This window comes from Canis lupus, chromosome 28, assembly GCF_003254725.2.
Source record: "Canis lupus dingo isolate Sandy chromosome 28, ASM325472v2, whole genome shotgun sequence".
NCBI lineage: Eukaryota > Metazoa > Chordata > Mammalia > Carnivora > Canidae > Canis > Canis lupus.
The window spans coordinates 38,682,501-38,702,500 of NC_064270.1; the positions used below are offsets into that span (position 1 = coordinate 38,682,501).

The window sequence follows — 20,000 nt, forward strand, 5'->3', positions numbered from 1 at the left end:
TCTGGCAGGCTTCCCAGGAGCCCTGTCCACCCCCAGCTGTACTGGGGGGGCACGAGCCAAGCCAAGCAGGGTGGAAGGGTGACTCCCGAGGCAACTAGCTGCTCGCCAGCGAGGGCCTCCCGGGCACGTGGTCACCTGTGGCGCCAAGCCCAGCTGACGAAGCTGTGAGGTCCTGCAGGGCAGGGCCAGGGGGAGCCCACCTGGGACCCCACCCGCTCCCCAGAGGGCACCTGCGGGGTCGGGGGGTGCTCTTCCTGGGGGGAGGGGTCGCCTAGCCTCAAGCCTGGTGTCTACACGGGGCCTCTCCGGGTGCGGGCGTGACCATGCCTGGCAGCTGACCCAGTGCAAAGCCACCCCCAGATTGAGGCTGGCAGTGAGCCCTCTGGGTAGCGACACGCGGGCCCAGGAAAGACTCGTCCTGCCAGGGTGCACCCTCAGAAACAAAACACCTCTCTCAACTGCTCTGCATTTGAAAAACATCTCTCCCTGGCTCCCATGATTCTAACAGCGAATATCTGACATCCATTGCTAGCATGTTCACAAATTAAAGAGGAACCTAATGATATTGCTTATGTTCACGCTGAGCATTAAAAAGGTAATGTCTAAAAGGTTTTATTGTGTTAATAAAACTCAGAGGTGGTCAAGACTTGGGTGCGCACAGGGATGGAATGTAAAATAATCAGTCATAATGTTATGACTTCATTTTTCATTTTGTGTTTTCAACTCTGCCTTGAAAATCAGAGATGGCTTCTAAAGAGAGAAAGAGACAAAATTATATCAAAGGCGAGGAAAAATTATAAGCTTGACTTATCTTTAATGTTATACATCAAAATGAAATTCCTGTGATACGTGGCGTGTGCACAGACAACACGGACAGCTTTTGTCTTTGTTGAATTTAAATGAAAAGTCCCCCTCGATATTAATATGTGGACTTCATTTGTTAGCCTGCTAAGTCAGGGACTTATAACAAAAGCTTTGTAAACAAAAGATTAAACTGAATCGAGCTTTAGAAAATGAAAGGAAAACAAGAGTCAAGTAATCACAGATCAGTCTGGGGCTGCTTAGATTGAAATCAGCGCAGGCTACTGGAGTGGAAAATGTTTAATTGAACTATTTCATTACGCAGAAGTTTATGTCCCCCTCGCAGAATCCAAAATATTTGTATCAGAGAAGCCTGTCTTTGCCTCCTTTATACATACGGAGACGAGACACGAGACCAGCGACCGCTGGGCCCCCTGCCCTCGCCCTTCTTCGCCCACCTGGCGCGGACCTGGCGCAGGCCGGGGCGGCTCCCCACACCTGCCGGCCTCGCCGTGTGGGTGCGGGTTTCGGGGCACCCGGAAGCGCCCCCCCCCCCACCGCCCGTCCCGGAGCACCTGCTGCCCCCAAACCGGAACCAGCCCGGTGGCCGACCCGCTACACGCAGGGCACCACTTGCTCTTTTACTAACCTTGGGTAACCTTTCGGGATCACCCGGATGTCTTGGGATCACTTTCTGCAACCTCTGAAAGCCGTAATCTATGGTTGGTTCATTAAGGGCTGTAACAGGACACAGAAATGTAGGTCAGGTTAATTACTTTTATGTCATCCATTACTCGTTTATTGCACGCTTACAAATAAATGTGTGACTCTCCTCTTCTGACGCTCTCGGAGGCACGCACCCCCGAATGCTAGCTCTGTCTCAAGGAATGGCTTTCCCCCCTTTCTTTTGCACATAAACGCAATGATTATTTCTAATCTATAATTAGACTGGAAGAGAGTCAAAGGGTTACTCAATATATTGTAAAAATGGTAGTGCAGTCGGAAAGTTGCAAGTCTTGGGGCCATATATAGCAATCACCACTGTCATGATCACTGTCTACATCACGCGGTGCCTTCCACACCGGCCAGGGATTTATGGGAAACTGGCAATTATGACATATGTCCAGCTATTGCTAGCTTCAGATTTATCCCTGTGGTCCTTTTCTGTCTAGCATATTGCCTGAGCACAAACCAGGCAGGAGGAGCACTTATTCTTGCAAAGCTTTAATAATCTGTGAATGGCTGACTACAAACTGATGTAGAGCACTATCATTCCACCAGCCTCACGAAATTGCCGGCCACAAATAGTAATTAATCTTTTTATCCCTCAAATTGTAATTTTGACTATGAACTGTGCGCGGCCATAAATCAGCGGCACACGCGCTGTGTACAGTGCATGAATCACGGCCGGGACTCCGTCCGACTGCACACTCTGTGTTTAACAAGCTTTATAAGGAGCCATTGGGCTTTATTATGGCTCTGCCTGACTCCAACAAAAACTGAGCCCGGAGGCCCGGGGACGTGAGTTAAGATGAAAATACTTATTAGAGTACATTACTTCTTGATGTAGATATCGTTTTCCGTGGAGTAACGCCACGGTGCACGGCGCGACATAAATCAGGGGGTTTTCTGAGACTAATAGGACCTGCCGCCATCTATTCATTACGCAGCCCACAATTTGGGCCATCACTCATTAGTCAGCATGTAATTTGATGATTAACACCACCCAACTCAGCAGGTCTGCAGAGCACGGGAACACAAAGGCGCCGGCTTCGAGGAACGAGGTTAGAGGCTGCCTCTGAAAGTGCTCTCCGAAATAATTGGTCACCGTTTTCCTCGAGCGCCGGTGTCAACACCCACGGCGGGCCTGGGACGCGGCGGGGCCGGAAGACTCGCACGTACACTCAATAACGCGCCCGTAAGTTGAGGGCCACAATATGATCTGACATTCCATCATACATCCCGGAGACAAAGGTCCGCACAGGAATGTGAAGTAAGACATTTTCTTGTTAATAAAGCATTGATCCGACGTATTGATTTTACATGACATGGCTTTTGCTGCGATTTTGCCCTCTTTTTTCTTTGCAAATAGTAAAGCTCTTCAAAATGCCTCGGCGTATGTGACACGGCAAAATTTCTAACTCTCTGTGATGTAAATTCTATATGTGTAAAACCACTTCATAATCAAACCATTAATCATCAGAAGCTGTCAGCGTTGACTTGGGAGACAATTTGTCATGTCTCGGCCCGGGCCGGGACAAGGGTGTCAGGCAAAAGTGCGGTGCGGGCAGCCGGGCGGATGGGCCTCACCCAGCGACTTGGTCCAAAAAGGATTAGATAAAGTATTACATTTCTTGATTAGGGAACAAAAAGGGTGGCCCACTGTGCATTGCGAACGTGTCAGGGTTTCTCCTCTCTCCCAGCTAATCACCATGACTGTTTGACTTAATGAATCGGCCTGATGAAAGGTGATCAGAAAAGATAGATGGGCGGCCACTATTGATTTCATGCAAATGGCCCTGACAGGTGATGGACGCTTTAATGCAAGCTTTCAGAAGCTTTATGACTTGTAATAACCATACACTCTCGTTCTGGGAGAGACATTTTCCAATGTTGCAGTTGAATTGATATTCTTCTAGGATTGAAAATATTTTAAAGCAGTGCAAAGAGGAGGGTACCTTTCACCTGCTACCTCGGCCCAGAGAGCGCTCACATCTCAAGTGCAGCGCCAAGAACGAGATCGCCGCTCCGCCGGGCACTCGGGGGAGGATGGGCAAAGGGCCACTGGGGGTCCCCACCATGCCGGACACCGCGAAGGGCAGGGGTGGGCGCTGCGGGCGCAGCCCAAAATCGCATCCTGGTGGTGGGGCGGGGGTGGGGCGCTCAGCTCCTGGACACCTGAGAAATTTACGTTGGAAGAACCAGGGGGAAAGGGGGAAAAAAAAAAAAGGGCCCCTGCCTTTGGACCAGGGCAGAAGTGCAGGCCTTCCCGGTTCCGAGAGGCGTTTGATCACCCCGGGTGGGGTTCCCAGCAGCGGCCCTCCGCCGGGCCAGCCGGCCGCCTGCCCAGGGCCGAACCACCGGGAACCCCGCAGCCGCGTGGACTTGGCCGGCAAATTCTGCGACTGGAGGAGAAAGCGCCCGGCCCCGCGCACACATCTAATAAATCCTCGGCGTGCCGAGTTTACAAGGCGAGGGCCCAGCCGAGCCAGGGCAAGGCTCCGGCACGTCCAGTCACAGAGCACCGAGCCAGGCCAATCAATACCACTTTCCTGTTTTAGAACTGGGTAATTATGAGGGGGAGAGATTGCCTGACCTTTCACCTGCACTGCATTACTTTGCTGATATTAAGATAAATTGCCTGATTTTGGGTAAACATATGCTGCAATTCAAACTGTCACCACTGGTTTGCTGAGGAATAATTTGTATTGATCTCCCAGCTTCTTCCCAATTTTGCTTACTGACCTCGCGGATAATTAGAGAGGGAGCCTTGGGTGAGCTCAAGGCGGGGATGAAGAAGAAATATGAAAAAGAATAAAGCGAATTTGTTTTATGTTAATATTTGGAGGTCCTCCTACCGCCCTCACATCTGTCAGCATCAGGAGAGCCGTAAATTAACGTACTTGGTTCCTGAGCAATTTATTCCAAGGAATTATTTAGCAGCTTGCTTAGTCTCTGAACATGTGTCACTGGGTTAAATTAATTTAAACTCTGCCTTAAACACAACAAAAACAAATGTTATTTTCTGCTGAATGGGGGTGGGGGGTAAACAAGACATTTCTCAAAAAACGCGTTATAAGCTTCCAACTTCACTGCGCGGATTTCCGCGTCTCTGCGTCCGAGAAGCTGAGTTCTAGAATCCGGCGCCTCCCCCCAAAGTAATTAGCGCCCGTCATTTGTCCCGAATTCAAATCTCGCTAAGATGGGGCTGCTGCGTATAAAAGAGATGGATGTATGCGCAAAATTATATCATTTAAGATATGTCAGATTATAAGGCTGTTGTATCAAAAGTCATAAAACAAATCTCCCTTGTGAAATATCTCTTTATTAACCGTGCCATAAGATATTAACATTCCTCATTTAGTGGAGGGCCTTTTATCTGTTTCAAATACATTATTCGTCCTTTTAGAGATAAACTGTATTAATATCCATTTGAGTAGGCTACCGCGGCCTAATGCATAGTAATTTTTGTTGGAGAGCTTTTATTTTAGAATAAGAAAATTACACAGCAATAAAACCTGAATGAATCAGAAGCTAGAATGGCCAGGAATCACATTCCATGCCAAATGGGGCAAGCAATCAGGCAGCCTGTGAAAAGCCAGATATCCGGCTATCATATGCAGGCCAGCATCCAGCGCGGGTCATACAAATAGAGCCTGACACGGCCGCAGAGAGCCCGTGATTCCTGCACGCCGGAATCGCCTACAGCTCGGGACGGATACATATTTAAATCTATTTGAGTGTACTGGAGTTAATCTCGTTACTTTACATGCATTAAAGTCATAACAGAAGCAGCATTCTAAATATTTAAGTCGTGCCCGTGTACTGGGGGATTAATCATCGTGCAATTGATAAAATTTTAACGGTCTGTGATGTCAGTTCAAGTTGGGATCGCTGGAGCTAATGTGGCAGCGGAGAGTGGCGGCCGGCTCAGAGCGGCAGCTGCACCCGCGGCCCGACCGGCCGCCGCAATTAGGAGCTACCGCCGGCCGGAGTGGCCGCCACGCTCCTCCTCGTGACAGCCGCAGCTTCAGTTGTCCTTCCGGGGGCCTGGCCTCGTCGGCCGGCCCTGCCCTGAGACCCCCAAAACGTACAGGATTCTTTTAGTGGACTCCAACGGCAAGTCGTGCCAGGTACAAACCCAACGCAGCCGAGGCAGGGGCCGCGCTCGGGGCCTCCGGGCCGGCAGCGCACGAGCGAAATCTCAGGCTGGAAACACGTTACGTTTGGGGCCAGCGAGCGCTCCTCTAGAAAGGGCAACGCCAGGAAGGAATAGCGCCAAACGGTCTGAAATCCGGGCCGCTCGCCTGGCATTTATTAAGCAGCTACTATGTCCATGCCTGGGGCTCGGCGGTGGGGAAACCTGCCCCCGAGGGAGCCCGGGGAGCAGGAGCCAGGAGCAGAGGCCACCCCTGGGTTGGAGTGGGGATGGGGGTGGGGTGGCAGAGGAGCTGCGGCCGCTGCAGGGGGGCTGCTGGCCCAGGGCGCTGGGGTCCTGTCCCCACCGTCTGCCCCCACCCCTGGCCCAGCTCGCGGGGACCGCACCGCAGCAGCAGGAGGGGCGGGAGGCCAGGCTTGCTTGCGGGGGCCCCTCCCGCCCGCCCCTGCCGGGGAGACCCAGGGGCTGGCCCAGCCCGTGCGGCGCCAGGACCCCACGTACCCCTAACCGATTGCTCTCCCGGCCACGCTCCTGGTTTTCAAATAGTGGCATTAACCGCGCAGGGCGGCGGGGAGCAGTGGAGGGGGGGGCTCCCAGGTAGGAAACGAGCCGCTTTCCGCATCGCCTCTCTATTGTTTCGACGGAAACCCGGCGAGCAAAGAAAGGTACAAGAAGTTTTAGGTTCAGCACAAATGTTCCTCCTGCCTGAAAAACCTGCCTGCGACAATAAAAACAGGAAGACATTCATTTGCTTCATTCCAGCTGCTGGTTGGAGCTATTAAATGAGTTCCAGTTTCATTCTCAATAATGATCATCTTCCTGTAACTTCCCAATCATGCATTTGTCATAATGCAGTCATTTTCTAGCTACAAACAGATCCTCATAATGAGGCAGTTTTTCACATTAGCAACATAACTACATAATAAGAACATCTGCAGTTCCTTTTCCGAGGGACAAGAGTGCGCTTCAATTAAGGCAATGGGGATGGTTAAGTAAGATATAGTATATTTTACTAACAGGATACCCAGACCCTGCCCCGACAGACTGCAAGCCTTCAGTGTGCCTGAATGAACACAGGTTGTAATGTGTAAAAATTAAATAAAGTAAAATTAAATTGCTCAATACAAAGACATCCCTCTAGAGGGTGTTAGTGATTTCAGTGACAAAGTGCTATTTGCTGACAAGTAGTTTACACATTAACCAGCTGAATCCAAGGGGGAAAAATGCCAATAGCAATTATATCACCTTGAGGTTATTAAATGTCCCACTGATAAGTAACTAGGTGAACTTGACCAGGTGATAAACACTGCTGTGAGCAAATGATCGCACAGTGAAGAATGTTTCTCTGTCCTGCTGTTTCTCCAGATAGCTTTTCTTTCAAAAATGACTGTATAAAAAGTTGCATTAAAAATGTGTGGCCGCTGAGGACAAAACTGGTACTTAGCTCTGGTACTTAGCTCCCGTCCAGTACCCTGCGCGCCCACCCCCGCCTCCCCCAGCGCGGCCATCACTCCACCTCCAAAACATCGGGCAAGGTCTGCAAAGGCCTGTTTTCTCTCCCTTTTTTAGGCTTTAAAATGACGCTAAGTCCTCCACTTCATCATCAACTGTCTCCTCCGAGCGCATTTCATCTATAAGAAATTCAGATGCTCGGGAAATTAAAATTTCAAAGATCTGCTGCAAAAAAAAATCAATGGGGCGAGATCAATGCTCATAGAAATTTCATGAACTTTGAACTGATCCGGGATGATGATGAGAGGTGCCTGGAGTTTCAGGCGGCTGACGGCTCCGCGTGTGGATGAAAAGCGGCCCGTGCAGCAGAGAGGAGGGCCACGGTTTAGATGGGTTTTTGCTTTCATATTTTGTCCGACAAAAAAATTAATTTTTAGTCTATTTCAGTAACAAGCAAAAATAGGAAAAAAAAAATCTGCCTTCCCGACAGGACGTGTAATACCCCCACTTCTTAAGAGCACCTAATGCTTTGCACATTAACGCGGCCACGAAATGAAATCGGTTCCCTTTGCAGCCGATTGCAGGTGCAAATTAATATTGTAAAATGAAGATCAATACATGGACAGGGCCAAATCAATACTGGCTAAATTATTGCTGCATTTTCCTCCTCATTCAAGATGAGTTGTGTTTTCCTCTCAAAGTCAATACTTTGCAGCTTTTCTCATTAATTTCTCAATAAATTTGGCAATGAATTTCAATCACAGAACTCGGCAGGGTGAGCCAGGCATTGTGGCATGCATGGGAAACACAAAGGCCGTGGCAGGTGTGCATCACTCAGCAGAGAGGCCCCGGCCCGGCCACGGGAAGACTTAGGCCCACCCTTGGAGGACACCGGGCGGCTAACCCCAGGGTGCCCTCACCAAAGTGACTTGGCTTTCCCGGCGTCCCGGCCCCGGGGCCCCCGACGCCAGCAGGGGCAGCTCGGACCCGGCCTCGGTCAGCCTCTGGGTCCACGGCCGCTACCCCAGGAGCCCCTCCGACCCGCTGGCGGGAGGGTATTTTCCATAACCGAGACTTCTGAGGATGGGAAAAGCGCCACACTTGACTTCTAATTGGAAGTCAGGTGCCTCGTCATTCGTATGGGGAATATTGTTCCGGTATTCACACAGACAGCCCAACCCGGCCTGTGCACAGGGACCCGCTTCCATTCACCACCGCCTGGCAGCGGATGGCGGCATTGTGATGTGACACCAAATGCAGAAAAGGGGACAGCTCATCTTCCTTGTTACCAAAATAATACCCTTGCTGACAACTACTGGATTGCATTCAAACAATTCTGTTTACATACCTCAAAGAATACATCGGATGGCGGCTTTTATAGTCACGTCGGAACTACACCTGCCCGCTAAGGGAAACGAAGTCACATGGCCCGTCAGCTGCTCTCACTTCTCGGGTGGCTCTCTGTCCCCGGGGACGGGCTCCCCGTGCCGGGGCGGGGGCACTGGCCACCCCGTGAGCCTCGCCTCCCCTCGCCAAGGCCGTTCTAGCACAGGGCGGCTCCCGCCAGCACACACAGCCCGTGAGCAGGGCCAGGGAGAGGCCGGCCGGTAAACCTCGGCCTCGGTGGACGGAAGGTCTCGCACGATCTGTCATCCTCGCCTTGAGAAAGAAAAATCAAGTGTCCTAGAGCTGCTCACCCTCCCAGAGACGGTTTTCCAGGGAAGGGTCCTGAAACCCGAACAGGCAACAGAAAGCTCTGCGGAGAACCGTCCCGGCAATGGATTTGCACACTTTAAACCAGCGGGAAATCTCCGTACAGACGTAAGCTGATGTGCCCTGCAGGTAATGCTCCCTCCCGAGCCGGGGGTGTGCCGCTCTGGAGACGCCCCCCGCGCTCCCGAAGCCAGCCAGTCCCCGGGGCGCACGGCCCCAGCCCGTCCCCTCGCTCGCTCGGGGGTCCATCCACCTCCTCGAAGGGCGGGCCGGGCTGTCCCCCGTGTCGCCGCGCCCGCCCCACTCCGCGCAAGGTGCACAGAGGTGCACAGACACGCGAGGAGCGGCGGCGGGGCTTCTCGAAGATACTGGACCAGCGCAGAAGGGGCCCACCGACGTTTTTGATTTCGAGCAGCCAAAGCGAACGTAACGTTCTCGTCTGTGCACACGGAAACGTGTTCACGAGTCCTCACGGCGGCGTTATCCGTGAGGCCCAAGCGTCCGGGGGCCGAGGAACGGGTGAACGAGCTGAGGTCTCTCGTATGACGGACTAGGGTTCAGCCACGCAAAGGAACGAGGCTGGGAGGCCTGCGACCGTGCCCGTGACCTCCGGAACCAGATCCCGAGGGCAAGATGCCAGTCGCCAGGGCGCACAGGCTGTGCGAGTCCATCTCCGTGGAAGTGGGTCCTGGGAGCAGGGGTGCAGGGGGAGGGCAGGGGGGTGGCTGCTAACGCCCGCCCCGTTCCTTCTGGTGTGAGTTCACAACGCTCGCGCACCTCACGCACCTTAGTGCATCTACTGAAACCCACTCGGGGGCACGCTTGGGTGGATTTTATGCTCCGTGAACGATACCTGAACAAAAAACTAGATTTAAATGAAGGCCAGGTCTCTAACCTGATGAGAACATTCACACCAGCTACCCCTGTACCGCGGGCAATACCTTCCACAGCCTGAATGTCGTCTCACGATACAGATGCTTCTGGCGTTTGCCTAAAGAAGGGAGGCCCGTGCCGGAGGGAACGTGGCTGACCCCAGCTCTGGGCGGGGAGGCGGGGGACAGAGGACCAGCCTCCCCCCACGGACCATAACCTGGCTTCCCAACATCGATCTCCACGCAGGCATCTCTAACTCTTGGCTTTAGGTACAGGAATGTTCTAAGGCAGAGCCTTTAAGGGCATCGCCAAGATTACGAATGTAAATCCTGGAATCCCCCACCCACAGTCCCTGAACACAGGACTCTGGGTTCTGTGCTCATGTGGAATAGTTTCGGGTCCACACAAAAGGATCCAAAGTCCCAGAGTGTACTGGGATCAGAAGGCCTCAAGGGGACCTCCCTGCAGCCCTGCCTGCCACCCACCCAGGCTTGCTGAGTTTACACTTTGTCCACACTCCTCCCTCTGCCTGGAACACCCATCCTACTGCCTACGTCCAGGGGGCAGCCTCCCTGGCCACCCCACACCATCCCTATCATTGTCCCTCCTAGAAGACCCACGGTGCCCCAGCTGCTCCATCTCTCGTAGAACTCAGCACCTTAATGACTATTAATTTCTAGATCCAGTTTTGTTCCCATAAGACTCTGAGTCAGCGGGATTCTAAGTGTGGGTTCTGCATCACATTTGCCAAGTGCAGCCCAAAACCGGGCATGAGGCTGCCAGGAAGACCTGGCTCTTTCCTCTGGTGAGGAACCCACTGCCGAGGGCCGCCCCACCCCAAGCACCCATAAGACCCACATGGTTTCCCTTCTCCCCTGAATCACCTGCAGTGCCCAGCGGAGTACCTGGCGCAGGTGGGCCTCAGGAAAACCTGTGCCCAGACACCATGAGTAAACCCCAAATCACATTGACAGTAAGCTCCAGCATCACGCCCCCGATGCTATGTTCATCTTTAACACCGTTCCCATCTCCCGAGGGCAGACGACGGAAGCGATGTGCATGGTTGCAGGGTTCTGGGCAGTGAGGAGCAGGGGTGTGTGGATGACATGTGGGGGCGGGGTTCCAAGCCAACAGGTGTTCACCAGCAGGGCCACGCGGCCCGGCACCCTGTCGTGGAGACCGTGACCATGGGCAGGGAGCCGTGGGACGCTGCAGCCCCCACACCTCACGCACCTATACCTTTGCTTTCATGGTATTTAAACCTCTGTTTTAACTGACAACGAGCACACAAGGCAAGTTTACAGGCTGTGGCTGGGAACACCCGGTAGTCCGATGGCAAGCACGTGCGGACGTGATCTGTGCCACCTCCGTGGTGAAGGTCTGGTACCCACAAGGATGCTGGAGTGGCTGCAGCCCCTTGGCCTGGAGGCTGGTCCACCAGCCCAGCACCACGGCGCCGGAGAGCTCACATGGGATGTTTCTGTACTGGGGAACGTGCTCTTTAGAAAAAGCACGAGCTGGTCTCCAAAACCAGGGACTGAGTGATTTTTGGGGTAAAGCTGGCTGCCCACTGGCACCAGGCGCCCGGATTCACAAAAATGGGCATTGGGAGTGTGGGGCTGCAGGCCACCAGCCCCTCCACCCACCGTCCACTGTCCACAGGGCTCGGGGCCCTACCTGGGTCCTCCAGGGGCCTCGATGCTCGGAGCGGGCGAGCGGTCAGGCGCGAGGACCCCCGTGTGTGGAAGACGCAAGGTAAGCTCGCCTCGCGAGGGCAGGGAAGGGGGGACATCTGCACAGAAGAGTCAGACGGACCCACTGCCAGGCCGCCCCTTACAGAAACTTCCTCCAAAGATGATTTACAGCAACGCTCACCGCGATGTGCAGTGGCCGATTGTCTCAATGGGAGTTTCTGTATTTAAAATTTAACACACTCTGTAATGAGTCTTCTAGAGCATATGTGCCATACCACATGCACTCGGGTCCCCTGTGGAACCCGGTTATTCCATATGCTCATTAAGAGCATTTGAAAACTTCTATTTTATTTGGGGGGCGGTTGGTGCATAGCAAACAGTCCACATCACTGCCTAACAGCTTTCCATTTTGTTTTTATTGGAAAACCATCCTAAGATAGGAATTACTCATTTTTGCATTTTCTACAATGGAAAAAAAAAAGGCCCAAGTGATCTGAATGATAATTATTGTTTTAGAAGCACTTTTTCTCAGGCTGAGCTTTTGGGATCCAAGTGTCGACATGGAACAAATAAATGTACATGGACAGGTCTGACCTTCCCCCAAATGAAGCGTCACCGGCCTGACGCACCGCCCACCGGAGCGAAACGCACTCACTGTCAACTTCCAACCTGGGCCCTTCGCATCCTGCCCAGCGTCCCGGGCGAACGGGCCTGGCGGGAGGCGGCCTGCGGCCTCCGTGACCGTGGTCAGCCAGAAAGAAAAAAAAAAAATTGTAGCGTGTAGGTGTCGTTTCTATCCTTCCGGGGTCCCCGAGTGATCCGTTCCTTTCCTTGGGCATTGAAAGAACCGCGCGCCTCCGTAAGGCTCTCCACGGGAACGTGGGTCTTGGTCTCCATCGTTGAACCTGCCGGTTTTCGCCAGCGTGGCTTGTGGGATTTGATTTTTTACGTTTAGCATCTCTGCTTCGTTCTGCACCTCAGTGGACTAGGCTCACTTTGCCGCACTCTTAAATGGTCCCCCCCACACCGCCCCCCGTTCCCGGCTCCCCACCCCCGGGCCCTTCCCAAGCCGTTTTCCCAAGTGTGGCAGGTGTCCTCGCCAACCAGAGACTGCAATGACAGCCCTGCTCGTGGGCCCATCCGGTCCCGTGATTCCCCTCCCCGGGCCACCCCCCCAGGCGGGTGGGGTGCTGGCCCCGGGGACCCTGCCCGTGGCGGGGGGCTGAGCGCGCAGAGGGCCAGGCCCGCCTCCTCCGCCCGTCCACATCTCGACAATCAGTGAGTGAAACCCGGATGACCCTTTTGTCCTTTGGGGAAGATAAATGGCTGTCTCCTCTCCGCTACATTTTGTCAGGTTTGGTGCTGGAGAGTCAATACCTTCACCTTGACACGGAAACTTTGTGATTTATCAGTTGGTTTCTCCTCATGGGTTAGCGCGGCCCCGGGAAGTGCAGCCAATCGGGGCTCCGGGAGCAGACTTTGGTCACAGCCAGTTGGAAAACCACCACAGCCCCTCTGATGACAGACAAATGTGTCTTGTTAGCAACTGCCCAAAAGCGCTTGACTTGTACTAATAACAAAAAGGCCATGCTGGTCACCGTGGGTGCAAAGACGAAGCACCCTGTCACCAGCCTGGTTGGGAAATTAGCAAATAATGTTCTTTTCCTTGATAAATGGGTGACAGCTCCCTCTCACCAATCATTTTTAACATTTTGATGCATGCCTATGATCCCACTGGAGGAGCAGAAAAGTTTACTGGCCCTCAATTTTCAGATGATGAATGGAAGTCTCTAAATGTGCGATTTCTGTATGAGGTATAGTTCATTTTAAGCAATTCTAGTAAATGGGTGTCACTGATTAGGACAAATAGTCTACTTGTGCAATAGCACAAGCGGTGTGTCTCATTCTCTGGCCCTCCTCCGAGACAGGAGAGAAGGGGACAGCGGGGACCCCGGGAGCCCTCCCAGCGCCACTTGAGGAGGGCACGCCGCCCAACGCGCACACTGCCAGCGCCCACGGAGCGCGGGCAGGTGAGCCGAAGCCACCCGCTCTCACGCCACACTGCCCAGAGCAGGGGACACCCTGGGCGCCCTCCCTCCCCGTGGGGCCCCGGGGAGCCCCGCAAATGACCCCTGAGACGGCCAGCCCGCCCGTGCACCCACCGGCCCAGTCAACGGGCAGAAATCTGCCCTTGCCACCAGCGCGGGGACAAAGGATGACCGCCACGGTGCGCCACGCGGACAGCCAGTCCCGCTCTCCCACCCCGGACAGGCCCCGACACGCCGAGCCCGGCATGCGGGCCCCACCTGGCCGCCCTCACGGAAAGGCAAGGTCTCTCCGCCAGGGACCGCGGATGGCCACGGCTACCCTGCGTGGCTCACGCAGAGGAGGGGACGGGGAGCGGCCGGGGCAGGCGGCTCAACCGGCTGGAGGCCGCCCCCAAATTCTAGGGCCCGCAATTAACAATATCTGTTTCCCCGCCAGGCCCACGCACGCGGTTAAAAATGCGCAACTGAGATAATCAGGTGGTGGCTTCCGTTGAAGAGAAGGCGCCAGCACTTAGTGAAGCGCGGTAAAAATAGTATGATTTGTGGGGGGCAATTAGGAATCGTTTGTGCCGCGGATACAAGTGATCTGTTTGAAGAGCGCCGGCCGGGGGACAGCTAGTTGGTGGCGGCCGTGGTCGAAGGGCACTATTGACTCTACAGTGTGTCACCGTGCTGTCGACAGAATCACCTCTGAATGCACACAGAAGATCTTTAAGACACTTCAGAACCATGAGTGCCTTTCAAGGGGGTGACGGGAGGCGGGGCGCACGGGGGAAGCCCGCCAGAGGCTGCGGTAGGCCCTGGGCGAGGCGACAGTCGTGTCTCCCCACCCCCCACCCGGGGCCAGGACAGTCGTGTCCCCCCGCCCCCCACCCGGGGCCACCCTGCCTCGACAGGTTCCCCGTTTAAGGCACAATCGGACTTACGGGAAAACACACACACACGTAAATACCGTATCGGAAAGAACACAAACTGTTAGCAATTATGGCTGAGTAAGGATTTCACGAGCCGGAAACTGAATGCACGTCTTTGTGCAAGAAAATAACCATTTTTACGTGCCCGTCAAGTAAATGCCTGGCGGACCTGAGCCTGGCCCGGACACACAGCAGTCCGCTCCGGCTGCACCCGCCCGGGACGCGCTGACCGTCACCTGCCAACATCTTGTTTAGTAACCAACCGGGTTTGGCTGTTGGCAGACACTGTGTTGACTGCCGGTAATTTGTGATAATTTCTTTAAACGAGCAAGAGAGCGCTCTAGAACAGAGGTGGGTCAGCCAAACATTCAGGCACCGGAGGGTCAAAGGTAAGAGCCCCCGCCGCCGGCTGCACCCCGGCATCCTGTGCGATGATGCTCAAAGGTAAGCCGTCACCAACCAGCTTGGGTTCTTTTGTGTAACAGGAAACCTTTCTCCCGCATGGACCCTTTGAGGAAACAGCGACACTCGCGCTTGTGCAAGGACACCTCACACCCGGAAACGTGTCTGTCGACCGGTTTTCGTTCTAAGGTAATTCCAATTAGAAGCGTACAGATTCCAATTTGTCTTAATCAAGTGACATGGCAATGCCTATATCCTAATTAAAAAATAATTTCTTTTATTGCTCTTAACAATTTGATGTGTTCCTCCCGGTGAAGTTATAAACCCGAAAACTCTCCAATCTGCCCATACCGTGAGTTTCTCAGGTGGGAAGCACTATTTTAATTATTACTAAACAGGCAAGTGATACACTATTAGACAAATATTAAAACAAGCATTGCACTCGAGTTATTAATTTGCACTATATTCACTTTTAAATGCAGCAAATATCTCATTAATTTAATTTTAGGTGCCCACCCGTTTATATTGCATTTTACAGTCTAAAAGGCAATTTACTATTAACTGGCAATTACATACAGAGTGATTGTTAATTCTGCTCCTAAGTGCTAGCCGCTTGAAAATTGTTCTCTCTCTCTAATTTTTGACCTTCTTACAACAGGGGTGAGGCACAGTGGGAATACAGAGGACTAGTATGGAAGAGCCGGACATGTCATTTGTGACTCATTCTTTTAATTCACCGTGCTAATCAACTGAACTGCCACTGCCTCCCAAGGTAATTGTGCCTTTATCGTAGTTGAAAGCAGCAGGCAGAAGGGTCTGGATGGATGGGCTTGGCCGGCCTCCCCGTCCCGGGGGCAGCAGAGCGCCTGCACCCACTCTGGCTTCACTCACCGGGTCTGGTTCTGAAAACCCTGGTGTTTCTCAGATCCCTGTTCACAGACGACCGAGGCCTCTTGGCCCTGCGGGCGGGGCCCCCCTCTGCGCCCAGGTTCATGATCCCGGGGCCGGGCCGCCTGGTCGGGAAGGGTCCACGTGAGGGTGTCCCGGCTGCGTCCGGGACTGATGGGAGCCAGATGCCCAGGGGACGGCGCCCTCGCTGCAGGGGCTGCAGGCCCGCGTCCTGCGGCTGGCTCCGTTTGGGGGGCGGGGGGCAGTGCAATTCCCAGTGATTGCTTCGTGGGCCCCATCAATTTCAGGGCCATGCAAATCAGACAGAAGCTTCCAGGTCAGACAGGTTATGACCCCACCTTTCCTCTGCTCCCTGAGAGTGTGCGGCCCGTATCCCTTACACGGCGTTTGAAATGTATATTCCCTTAATGATTGGGGTGTGGGGGGAGGCCGTAAATTAGCCTCCCGCTACGAGAGGCTGAGCTCGCTGAATGGCTTCATTCAAACGCCCTTCCGAGAAAGAACTCTTGCTGGAGGAAATCCCCCCAAGCCTCGGGCCGCGGGGCCCCGCACATGCGGCCCCAGGAGCCCAGTTAGCTTTTGGGGTGCAGGCATGGGCCGCCAAAGTGAAGACGGCTTCGAGGCAGCGGGGAGACGGGGGGGCGCTGGCCCTCACTGAGGCCACCCCTGACCTAGGTGGGGAGGGCGGTGGAGCACCCCCCGGGCACCCCCAGAGGAGGCCTCGGCGGGGAGGGCGGTGGAGCATCCCCAGGCACCCCTAGAGGAGGCCTCGGTGGGGAGAGCAGGGGAGCACCCCCCGGGCACCCACAGAGGAGACCTCTGTGGGCAGGATGGTGGAGCACCCCTTGGCACTCCCAGAGGAGGCCTCGGCCAGGGAAAGTGTCCTGCACACAGAGACCACCGATGCCCACCTGCCCTGACCCCGGCGACACCACCACTCCAGCACTGCATGTGGGCGCCTGCCCCCTAGGAGCAGGTGCCCCCCACACACACGTGACACCCCTGGCCAGGGATGGGTGCCCACCCCCTCTTGCACATGTGACAGATGGCCCCGCCCTGCACACATGATGCCACCGCCAAAATAGATGGTCCCGCCCCATGCACGTGACAGATGACCCTTCCCTGCACACGTGACGCCCACCGGCCAGGGACACGTGGCCCTGCTCACTTTCCAGTCTCTCCTGAGCTCATTTCCAAAGCTTACCCGGCCCTTCCCGCCTTCCACGGGCCTGGGAGGGAAGATGCTGAAGCGGACCTTCCTGCCATCACGTTCTTCCTACAATGGGGGCTGACCCCCACCTGCACCCCACCCCCACCCGCACCCCCACCCATCCCCACCCGCACCCCCCACAATAAAGCCCGCATATGCAAAGGTCGGATCTGGACAAGGAGCCCCTGAAGGCACCGGCCGTGGCCTCTAACCAGGATGAGGAGCTGGGGAGCAGCCAACTCCCCTCCGTTTCCCGCGGAGGGGCAAGTGACCCTGGCCACCCGGACACCTGGCCATGGGGCCCTAACCCGAGCAGGACGCTCCATCCCGTGGCGGACACAGGAGCCCCGCAGCACGGCTCCAGGGAGGGTAAGAAGGTTCCTTGGAGGACCTGGGGACCTGGCGGCAGCCACCCCAGCCATCCTCAGGAGGTACCGCTAAGACAGCGCCCTAAGTTCCCCCTGACCCCACAAAACCCAAGGGAGGAGGCCAAGGAGGAGGTGGGCCTTGGGGCCTCCACAGCTCGAGGCTCACAGGCCAGTCTCTGGGAGGCAAGGGCGCCCCTACAGTGAGCGCAACGTGGGGTGTGGGGCGCGTGCACGGGCACGCCGGCCGCTGACACGCAAGGCTGGGCCACCACGGAGGTGCTGGAGGCCCCACGGCCACCTTGCTCGTGGGAGCCGCACGGGGGCTTCCCAGGGGCCCCACGTGTCATAACCTGGGGGCCTCACAAGCTGGACGGGCTGCCCTTCCCAGCCTCTGGGTCTTCCCAGGAAGCCAAGCGCATCCTGACCCAGGGAGTGTCCCCAGAGACCTCCACCCACTGCTTTCCTTGCTGCACCCACTTCCCCAGGGTTCCTTGGCAGTTCTGAGCTCCTGGGAGTGCGTGCAGCTCCCACAGGAGGGGGTGGCCCTTCTTCCACCTCGACCACCCGACCACCCGACAGGATGCCGAGTTTGGGGGAAGACGACAGAGGAGAAAACTCCTGCCGTCAAGGACCCCAGGGATCACGGCTGGCCGCCAGGCTGCTGGGAGTCTGGCTGCCTCTGGGGACAACAGCCATGGCTCTCTGAGAGGACCCGAGGCAGGCACAGCCCTGGGGTGATGCTGGGCCTGTGGGGAGCGGTAGGGAGTGTAAGTTCATTTCACACCCACTCAGCACTTCCTACAAGGGGAGGTGCAGTTACCTCCCCGCCCTCCTCAAACCCCTAAGTGGAAGGGACGTCTGCACCTTCCACACCCACCTCTCTGGTGGACAGAGAGGCCCATGTCCCAGGAGGCGGCCAGATGTGCTGCAGGGCATCCCGTAGCTGGTGATGGCGTGTGGTCCAGCCTACAGCCCAGGCACGGACCCCCACCCGGCCCCAGCCACCCTGACCACACAAGCACACGGAGGCCACAATACGGAAGAACAAGTCCCCATCCCTGTCACCCCCGCGGGGTTTCAGCAGGTGCTGTCCATCCTTACAAACGCTCCTCTGACAACACTAGAGCTTTCAGCAGGCTAGGACTAAAAGTCAAAACGCAAAGACGCTTGGAGTTTATTGATGGCGTCTCTCAACAGCCACCTGGACGAATCATGTCAACCAAGCACCTGTGTGGGCAGAGCACTGTATACGACAGCCCTGAGACAACAAACATGCCATTTCAGAGGTGACCCTTTCTGGTGACACATGTCTGAGACCCTCACAGAAAACGGGTCCTCTTTTAGAAACAGCGTAGGGCCTGGGGCAGACACCTGGCTTCCTTCAGCGGCCCATCGTTCGCACTGTGTGGCCTCGGGCACGTGACTTGTGCTTGATCTCTGAGTCCCAACTTGTGCAAGGGAACAGCCACACAGCGAGCACCCACGTGGAGTGATACCGTGGGCACGCAGGGCCGCTCCACGGGGGCCGGGCACACAGGCAGCTGCCCAGTGGAAGCTGGAGGTGACTAGCTAGTGACAGCCGCACCACCTCGCTTCAAGGGCCAGAAGGCAAAGGTCCACAGGTAGGGGAGGGACCCAAGCCCTCGTGGCCTGTGGGGACTGCACCTGTCCACAGCATCACCAGCTTGGACGAGGATGCAAAAACCACGCCCCCGACTGAACCAACCCTCGGGCCAGGGGGGCTTGGCCTGTCCTCAAGGGGAACCCTCCTGTGCAGGCCCAGTGGGCCACCTCCGGGCTCCCATCGGGAAGAGGCATCCCCCGCCTTGCCACCGAAGTCGGAAACGTGAACTCACCGGTGTAGACAAACCGCCCAGGAGCACCTTTACAGAACTGCTTGGATTTGTAGGACAGGGTGACTTCCACGACTCCAGGAATGTGCCGCGGTGGGGTCTGCACCCGGATGGCATGGGGAGTGATGAGCTACAAAAACCACACAGTGAACAGGCTTTCAGAGGCGCTGGCCGGGGAGGGCGGGCCCTTGTCGTTGGGATAGAATTACCAAAATGAGCGCAAATTGGACCATCATCTCGGAATGCTCCCTCCTAGCTGTCACCCAGAGACCGGGGATCTACAGTGTTCTTTAAGAAAAATATCTGCAAACGATCCTGGGTTTTACTTTGCAGGAAAGGCCACAGGGCATCATTCATATGAAAATTGCCACCATATGTCTCCTTAAACCTGCTTCTAGTAATTCTAGCACTAATTGTTGCAGCGCACGGAGGGACCTCCTACGGCAGGTTTGAAACCCCGGGGTCGGGGGGCTCTGTGCCCACCCACCAGAGAAGCCCCTGCCACAGGCGAACCGTCAGTTACGGGGGCGTCTGAGACAGGGTGCCCCGCGTGGACGCACCACGGACAGCTGGCCGTGCCGCTCGCGGGACAGCTACGGCGGGACGCGGCCCGAGCTCGCAGGCTTACCTCGCTCCACACCAACATGGTTCCGAACACGACTTGCAGGCCGTCGAAGAAGTTGTCTCCGATTATGATCACGGTGGCTCCCCCCGTGGTCCAGCCTTCACTGGGGCTTATGGCCTTGATGCACGGAGTGGCTGCTCGCACAAGACAGAGAACGCACACCTTAGAGCCCCGGCCCCGACTCCGGCCACTCTGCCCGCCGTGGGTCGTGCTGGCGCAGCAGGACGAGAGGAGGGCCGCTCCTCCAGGCGGCACGCAA

The 20,000-nt window shown here is 55.5% G+C and overlaps 1 protein-coding gene across 14 annotated transcripts in view; it reads right to left on the reverse strand.

Moving 5' to 3' along the window:
- The window catches only part of EBF3 (EBF transcription factor 3), a 117,225-nt gene that overhangs the window by 11,078 nt on the left and 86,147 nt on the right, over positions 1-20,000 (reverse strand). For all 14 annotated transcript variants that reach the window (XM_025467660.3, XM_035707795.2, XM_025467651.3 and 11 more), the window contains exons 9-11: positions 19,745-19,875; positions 19,120-19,246; positions 1,451-1,539 (exon numbers count right to left, since the gene is read on the reverse strand). In XM_025467660.3, coding sequence (XP_025323445.1) covers positions 1,451-1,539; positions 19,120-19,246; positions 19,745-19,875 — 347 coding nt within the window. The remainder of the gene's footprint in view (positions 1-1,450; positions 1,540-19,119; positions 19,247-19,744; positions 19,876-20,000) is intronic.